Here is a 9139-nt window from a genome sequence, read left to right as displayed (position 1 = left end):
TAGACACGGAATTTTGTGTTAAGGAAAACGCTTTGTCCAAATGAAGTTTCAGAAAAGGTGGAAGGATTAGGTAGACCTCCGTGACTGGTTCTTCCTAAAACCTGAGCTATATGTATTTTAAAGTCATTTGTGTTTTTTCTATCTAGTGCCTTTTTATCCTTCCCTTTCCCCCCAAGGCATTCACAGTGCCACACACAGTTCTCATTTTATCCTTAAAAGAACTCTCTGATGAGGCTGAGAGAGAGAATAACTGGCCCAGGGCCATCCAACAAGCTTCATGGATGAGTGGGGAACCCAGGTCCCCCGGATCCAAGCCTACTGCGGTGCTGTAACCACTGCACTACACTCCCTGTTAGAATTGCCACAGCCAGCAGAAGGGGGCCTCTTGATAGTGCAGAGAGGCTTTCTCAGGGATTGCCCTGCAGCCTACGCCAGCAGTTGAGTCTCACTAGCCTTCACAAGTCAGACTTTCATGTCGACAGGCCATGAAGTTAGACCTCTTGTGCACTTGTGTCTCCACATGTCTTTTAGGGGTGAATCTCAAAACATGGACATAGCTGGGTGTGCCGAGGCACAACTGGGAACTCCCACCTTCTTTGGATGTGTGATCTAGAAATTTAAAGGTTCTGAATCGGCTTGGGGGAAAGAGGGACCAGTTGAGACAGGTGGTTCCAGAAATATGTGACATAAGTCCTGAAATCATCCCAGCAGCCTTACTGTAGTCAAACCAGACGAGACTGTGGGAGGTCTGCAAACAAATCTCTCAAGCATTATGCCTTGGATATTTGCAGTTTCAGGTGTGGGGGAAAACAAGGATGCCGCAAACCATGTGGAGAATGGGCGCTTGTGACCTTTGAAGCCATATACTCAGGGGACGGGAGACGATGTCTTTGGGCAAGGCAGCCAGACCACTAGCAGCCAGGTCAGATCCCATGTATTTCACATAATATAAAGATGCAAACCTGGGAGCTACAGCCAATCACAGGTACCTAATTAAGTGTACCTGCGTGATACATGTGTGTTGGAGCTCACTGGACCTAACTACATGTTACGTTTCCCCTGAGGATGTCCCTAGATTGGCTTGAGACATGGAATCTGGATTTCCACACTTTCCAGGAACATGTGGGCTGGAATCAGATTAGGACCACGGCACAGGGGGAGAAGGAGCAGGCTAAGCTCCTTCTCTCCATGTGCCATTGGAGGGGGGGGTATAAGCTTCCACTCCTCACATACTGTAGTCCTGATCTGAATCAAGCCCACGCCCATGCAGAACTTCAGAACACGTTTCTTGAACTGACCTGAGGATGTCCTGGGAAAATGTAAACATATTTAGGCCCAAAGAGAAAACAAAGATCACATCTCTGTCCATAAAATGCCAACTGTGGCCTTGTGCAACCTCTGTTTCCCTTGGAGCTGTGCCAGTTAAGGGAGCAGGGATTTAACACGTCAAGCTGTATTCAGTTTTGCTGTTCAAAACTGGTATCCCTGCTCAGCATTTTAGGAGGCAGATGTGTTTTTAAAGGACATTTCTATTCTCCTTTAAAATTCTGATACAGTCGGTGCAGTCTCACTTGACATGTTTAGTTAGGCACTTTAAAAACTGTAGGTCTGTATTTAAAATATAACGTGTGAAATGTGCCATCTTAGGAACTGAAAGGACTGCTCCCACCACAGTTATTTTTTTTTTTACTTTATTTTTCAAATATAAATCTGCTTGGATGATGAGGAAAGAAACCATTTTGCTGGCAACCATAGAGACTTTTATTCGGGAGCAAGACTGGATCCTCATGCCCAGAAATCCTTTAATATGATGGGGTGATGTTGCCACTGGCTTTAGCTGATTGTCAGATCGATTGTGCCACCAACACGGGTTTTCAGTAGTATGGATCAACCTTCATCTCCGTTCGTTCTGGTGAATCATACTTAGAATCAACATGCAAAATTTCAGGATCATGTTGACCAAGTAAGAACAAGTAGTCAAATTATTTGCCTTAGCTTTGGGAAGAAGTCCCACAGGTTTCCCTTTCGGCTGTCCAGTCGAGTCTCTGTGGTCTGCTGCCTATCTCTTGTGTTGGATGTTGTCACAGCTGTGGAGGGTGCTGATGCAGGATTAGACGGCTGCTGTTGCCACTACTCGTGACCTTTTGTACGATATCCTCACTCGACCCACCTTGAAAGGCAAGGATTTAAGCATCATCAAAGCAATATGAGACCCTATGTAGAGTTGGCAGAAGATTCATCAGAAATATCTACCACATTTCTATACCAACAAGTAGTTCAGGGCAATGCTCCCTCTAAGCTGTGGAGTCTTGTGAGCAAAAACTCTACTTTGTGAGCTACTGGAATTAAAGTTGTGAGCGAGCGATTTGGCTACTGCATAAATTAGTTTGCTCTGGAGCCATCCTTCCTGAGCTAAGACAAATATGCGTGAGCTGGAGGCTGAAAAAAATGTGAGCTAGCTCACACTAACTCAGCTTAGAGGGAACACTGGTTCAGGGTAGTATGTGTAGGGTTCCTGCCCGTCATTTTATCTTTGAACCCAGCTCTCTCCTGAGTGAAAGTCCAAAATTCTAGTCGTTCTCTAGGCATCACATAGTCTGCACCACTTCAGAGCAGGACAGGATACACAAGCAGTTATCACGTGTATACCCATATATAGAACGATCTCTGCACATACAGCAATTATGTAAAGGTTGTGGGTTCTTCTACCATGTAGACAGGCCCCTTTAGGTAAAGATTATGAACCTGGTATCTGCAATACTTTCTGGGTAAATAAGCACAAAGATTCAGAATGATACTGAACATGAGAAAAGAGGGGGGGAATGAAATAGAATCATAGAATGTTAGAGTTGGAAGGGACCTTGCAGGTCATCTAGTCCAACCCCTGCACTCTGCAGGAGCATAGCTGAAAGACAGCCCTACATACCTACAACATACCCGAAAGATGGTCGTCCAGCCTCCGCTTGAAAACGTCCAGCCAAGGAGCATCCACCACCTCTTGAGGCAGACTTTTCTCTCTTGTTCATAATTGGGGGCATCATATATCTCTAATCACTATGGATGGCTCCACTGTGCATATAAAAAATCCACACGATGGGGCTAACCAGGGCTAGGGCAGACGATTCTGCAAACACAGGGGAACATCCAGGCTTAAGGAAGCATCTTAATCTTTAAAAAGGGAATGATTAAATAACACATAAAATACCTAAAATAATGTTAAAGTGCCAAGATATTGTGGACTTCTTTGTGAGGCCTTGGCTGCCATTTTGGATTGCTTAGGCAACCACAGACAATAATGCCTGTCAAGATTTTGCATTACTAGCTTGCAAGACTTTGGTCATTAGTTGTCCTGCTTTCCAACTGGATGAGGTGAGTTGAAGGGCAGGGAGAAATGGGAATAGGGGAGACTGCTAGGATGAGAGAGAAGCTAAACAGGGACCAGTAAGAGTGAGGGTGTGGATAATTGGGAGTTGAAAAGTGAGGAGACGGCAAGTGTGATGACGCGTGGATAGGGAAGACATCAGGCAGGACCAGCAGGAAGACTGGGGGGACAAAGAATAAGAAGGTGAAGAAGGGAAGCGGAGCTGGAATGGAGAGAGAGGAGAGAAAGCAGAGACCGAGCAAGAGTAAGAAATGGGACCCGGAGAGAGGAAAAAGGAAATTCCTCTCCTCATTGTGTCCTCACAGGTCTCTCGCATGTCCCTATTTAATAATAAAATGTCTGATTCCTTTGTCAATAACGAAAGCTGTGTAATGGTGACACTGGGAAAGAATTAGGGTTGCCAGGTCTGGGTTGGAAAATACCTGGAGACTTTGGGGGTGGATCCAGGAGAGGGTGGGGTTTGGGGAGGGGAGGAGCCTTAGCACAGTACAATGCTATAGAGTCCACTCTTCAAAGCAGCCATTTTCTCCAGGGGAGCTGATCTCTGTCAGCTGGAGATCACTTGTAAAAGCTGGAGATCCCCAGGCCCCACCTGGAGGCTGGCAACCCTAGAAAGAATGTAGAGCTATCTACATAGTGAGGGGATGTACAGAAAATATGACTTTGTGAATTAACCCAAAGAAAAGGGAAAGAAAAAAACTTCAAAACTGGCCTAAGAAAGACTGGATATGCTTCAGAAAGCTAGAATGTTGAGAGTCATGCAAAATGGGAGGAAGAGCATCAAGCCCCAAAAAGGTTAGAAAATCCTGGAGGGGGAGATTTTGGATGGTAGGCTGGGACTTCCAAATTGTCCCCCCCCCCAAACACACACACTCAATTCCTCCTGCACCCCGAGCTTGCACCCCATATTACAACAATATGGAAACAAATCACATGAGAGAGGAGTTTCTGAAAAGCTCCATCAAGGACTCTCTGTGCATCTTCCAGCAGTCTCCCATGTTGCACTGTTGCACCAGCAAAGGTTTGTTCTGAAGTGTCAGGTGTCGTTACCTCATTTGAAATTAGTTCCCAGCACTCTGTGTCTTGATTTGCAGAATAACAGGACGTTCAAGTGGGCATGGGGTAACGTTAAGAGCAGAGGGGGCTGCTGCGAAGGACACGGGCCATGTGTTGACCCTACAGAAGGCTCTGCCTTTCGTAACATGGTCTGTGAAACTGCCCCAACAACATAGGCTTCCAGGAAGGGCTGGGAAGCTCTTGGGAGATGGATCAAAGGCATGTTTCCCCCCCAGAATTTAAAAAGGGCACAAAAGGAATTCAATTGTTAGCCATCCTACCAACAACAGAAAGTTTCCTTCTCAGACTGGGGCCATTTTACTTGATGCCAAGATCTCAAGTGTTGAAAACTGGGCATATCCTGTTGTGTTTTGAGAACATTATCTCATAAAAGAGAGATTCTGTGCAGTGACAAGAATCAAAAGGGCATATTTAATAATAAACTAGATCTTGTTCACGCATTAGACATGGTAGTGACAAAGAAGCATAATAAGAAATCCAGTGTGAGATCTCACCTATGAACTCTCAGGGCAGCCTTATTTATTTACTATAATCTTTCTTCCTCCAAGACGTTTCGGGGGAGCATACATTGTTTGCCCCTCCTCTGTTGTATCCTCATGACAATCCTGTGGGTTTTGTTAGCCCGAAAGAGAGTGACTGGACCAAGGTCACCTGGTGAGTTTCATGGGAAAGTGGGGATTTGAACTTGGGTGGGGCATTCCAACCACTACACCACTCTGGCTGTACTTGAGAAACTACGATCTCTCAGTCCCTCTTCTGTAATAATAACGTTGCTTTACGGGCTACTTGCAACAATTCAAAACAATTTGACCCCGTATTTATGGTCCTGGGATGTGGAATGGTATGGTAGAGTCCAGTTTTATCAGATCCCAAAAGTTATGCAGGGTCAGTACTTGAATGGGATGGCCATACCTTGGATGGCCACCAAGGAAGACTCTACAGAGGCAATGACAAACCACCTCTGCAAAGCCCCTTGCTGGGGTCGGCATAAGTTGGTTGCGACTTGATGGCACGTCAATTATATATATAGGAGGAGGAGGAGGAGATTGGATTTATACCCCGCCCTTCACTTGGAGTCTCAGAGCGGCTTACAAACTCCTTTCCCTTCCCCTCCCCACAACAGACACCCTGTGAGGTGGGTGGGGCTGAGAGAGCTCTTAACAGAAACTGCTCTTTTTCAAGGACAGCTGTGCCAGAGCTTGTGACTGACCCAAGGTCACATCAGCAGGTGCAAGTGGAGGAGTGGGGAATCAAATCCGGTTCTCCCAGATTAGAGTCCGCGCACTTAACCACTACTCCAAACACATCTCACCATAATTATGGTGCTGGGCAAATTATTATCTTTTAACCAAAGTTCCCTAACTTCAGAATGGGAATAATGGTGATTTACCATGAGAGCAAAATAACATGTAAAAAGTCCTGTGTTTCCATATACACCTAAATATTTATTACATTTTAATCCAACCTTTATTTCACAGAATTCAAATGGAGTTCCATGATGCTCCTTTTCTCTGTTTTAACCTCACAATAAGTCTGGCTTGCCATCCTCTAGGGGCAGCCTGCAGTCTTCCTTAAATTATAACTGGTCTCCAAACTAAGGAGATCACTTCCCCTGGAGGAAATGGCAGCTTCAGAAGGCAGACTGCATGGAATTCCTGCTGAGCTCCCCTGCTCTCCTCAAACCCTCCCCCTCACCAGGTTCCATCCCCAAACCTCCAGGAATTTCCCATGCCAGAGTTGGCAGCCCTACAATAAACTCTGTGAGGTAAGTTAGGTTGAGAGTGACTAGCTCGCATTCATCCACTGAGCAGCGATTAGAATCTTGGCCTCTCAAGTCCTAGCGCAACTACTACACCACACTAGTTGACCATCACGCTGCTTCTCCCACCAAGTTGTTGTTGTTCAGTCGCACAGTCGAGTCCGACTCTTCGCGACCCCATGGACCAGATCACACCAGGCCTTCCTGTCTTCCGCCGTCCTCTGAAGTTGGCTCAACTTCATGTTCGTTGCATCTATGACACTGTCTAACCATCTCATCCTTTGCCGTCCCTGTCTTCTTTGACCTTCAATCTTTCCCAGCATCAGAGTCTTCTCCAAGTAGATGCTTAAATAATAACATTGGAGTAATATTCAAGGAATAATAATATTGGAGTAACATTCAAGACTGGTATATGTTATCTCATTGAATGACTACCAGATCTAGCAATGTTATTTATTTTCTGATTCGTAACACATTTTTTCCCTTCTCACTCCAGGTGCCATCTTGTCCACAAGTCGTAACACACCAAGTCCCATCGATCCCGAAACTATTCAGGTTCCCGTGGGGTATGAACCAGACCCTGCCGATCTTGCCCTTTCAAGCATTCCTGGCCAGGAGATATTTGACCCTCGTAAACGCAAGTTCTCTGAGGAGGAGCTCAAGCCCCAGCCAATGATTAAGAAAGCCCGCAAAGTCTTCATTCCAGAGGATCTGAAGGTAAATTGGGACTGGTGACCAGGCTGCGGAAACTGTCCTAAAGATTAGGTTGATACAGCCTTGAGACTAAACCATTTTGGGTAGACGAACACAATTAGACCTGCTTGAAATGTTTTTGTTCTGCAAAGTTCTGTACTGCGTTGCTTTTGAATGATAACACATACGTCATTTGTGCACTGAATGTGGACTGCTCTTTAATCGTTCAGGCATGACATGGACACCAGACTCAGCCTTAAGGCTTTTGAAATTCATGTAGGACAAAACCTTTGGACTTGGGGGGGGGGATAGTGGGCTTTTGGCTTATGGAGCAGGATGGGACTTCAGTCCTGAAGGCACATGATCCGGCAACTGTGTTGAAACTAAGCAGATCGGTGTCTTGTTTAGTGCTCAGATTACCGGTAGGGGGAAGGAGGCTGTATCCCTTTCCTCTTGAAACCAGCTCCTTTAGCTACTGTTGTAGAAGGGACTAAGAACAGGTTTGAAGAAGTGTCCTGTCTCTTCAGAAGAAGCTTAATGGGATGTTATTTACTGGTGTTGGTGGAAAGGGCTATCAAGTTGCAACCCCTTAAGGGTTTTCAAGGCAAGAGATGTTCAGAGGTGGTTTGCCATTGTCTGCTTCTGCATTGTGACCCTGGACTTCCTTAGTGGTCTCCCATCCATGTACTAACCAGGGCTGACCCTGCTTAGCTTCTGAGATCTGATAAGATATGGCTAGCCTGGTTAGTTGTTCATTAAGTGGCCTTATTCACCTGCATGTCATGTAAAGGTTTAACTGCTCATTTCCACACTTTTAACCTCTATTAAAGGGATGGGACATTTTGTCCTCCAGGCCAGTTGGCATCCCTATCCAAGAGGACCATGATTTGGATGCCCTGCCTGAATCTCTGCATTGTCTCTCTCTGTGGCCCTTGGCCTGGTTGAGGAGTACAGGATGGACTAGCTTTTCAGGGAACATTTGGAGCTTTACTGGGACAGGAGGATGTCACACTCTGAGGGTGGGAATACTTGTGTCCACAAGGATGCATATCTGGATCCAAGACTGTTTTCTACCACCTAACCCATGCCAAAGTACTCTAAGATCCTGACTCAAGGAAAACAAATTAGGCTACACACACGCATACACACATGGCACAACTTGGAACAGTGGTGTAGAAAAGACCTCCAAATATTTCCTGAGCTGGAAGAGCTGGAAACTTTCTGTGAGGCTCTGTGTTCATATCTCCTGACCACATGGAGACATCCAATTTTTGTTTCTTCTGAAACAGCAGTAAAGGTTGCCTTGGCTCTCATCGGATTTCTTGGGCAAAACTCTCTCCTGTTGCTGTTGCGACTGAGCATTGGGTGCTGAGTTTTGGAAGAGGCTAAGCAGATTAGGCGAGTCAATCATTTCTGGGCTGCATGTGATTTTCAGGTGCCAGCCCAACTTCTTTGCAGGCCTGGATTAAGGGATTGGCCTTTGTAATTGGTTAAAATAAAGATGTACGTGGCCTGGGTGGCACAGGAATGAATCGATTAAAGCTGATTTATTTATTTTTTACAGAGAGGAATGAAATAGGAATTTTAAAACCAAGATGTAGGTTATGAGGCAGGTTTTTCTCTCTCTCTTCTCCTCCACTTTTGACGTATGTAAGTGCAAGGTGCTTTCAAGGCAAGTGAGAAACAGAATTGGTTTGCCATTGCTGGGGGTCTCCCATCCAAATACTGACTCTGCTTAGCTTCTGCGATCTAACAATATTGGGCTATACCATGCCGCCTGCCTTCCTTCTTCCACCTCTTACAAAGGGGAAAAACAGCAACAGAAGATTTAGACTGCAATCCTCAAAGAAGGGTATTGAGGTCAGTGGTAAAATTTTGAGGACTGAACATGAGGCCTAGAAGCCTTCCAAATGGAAGTTCATAATATGCAAGGCACCTGATTGAGATAAACAGAACATAGAAATTGTGGCTGTGTCCCGGTGCCAGGAGGAAAAAAAGAGAAGGCCAGTACCAAATTTTCAGGTCAATAAAGGCAAACCTCTAAAACAAAATAGGTTTCTGTATTATCTGGAGCACTCCACATAATCTTGCCTGATGTATTTGAGGCACTATATACCATCAGGGGAAAACTGCACATCATTTTTTGTCACTTTGATGGAGAGTTCCTTTTTCTTGAGAGAGCTTGTAGTTCACGGAGAGCATTGGGCAAACAAACCTAACCACAGTTG

General features: G+C 45.4%; 1 protein-coding gene across 1 annotated transcript in view; it reads left to right on the top strand.

Annotated features, from left to right (window-relative positions):
* HLF (hepatic leukemia factor) overlaps positions 1-9139 on the top strand; it is a 65909-nt gene that overhangs the window by 55455 nt on the left and 1315 nt on the right. Inside the window, exon 3 of the mRNA XM_015429543.1 lies at positions 6715-6935. Coding sequence (XP_015285029.1) covers positions 6715-6935 — 221 coding nt within the window. The remainder of the gene's footprint in view (positions 1-6714; positions 6936-9139) is intronic.

The sequence above is a fragment of the Gekko japonicus genome, unplaced genomic scaffold (assembly GCF_001447785.1).
Source record: "Gekko japonicus isolate JY-2015 unplaced genomic scaffold, Gekko_japonicus_V1.1 scaffold340, whole genome shotgun sequence".
Lineage (NCBI taxonomy): Eukaryota > Metazoa > Chordata > Lepidosauria > Squamata > Gekkonidae > Gekko > Gekko japonicus.
This window is presented reverse-complemented; position numbering and strand designations above follow the sequence as displayed.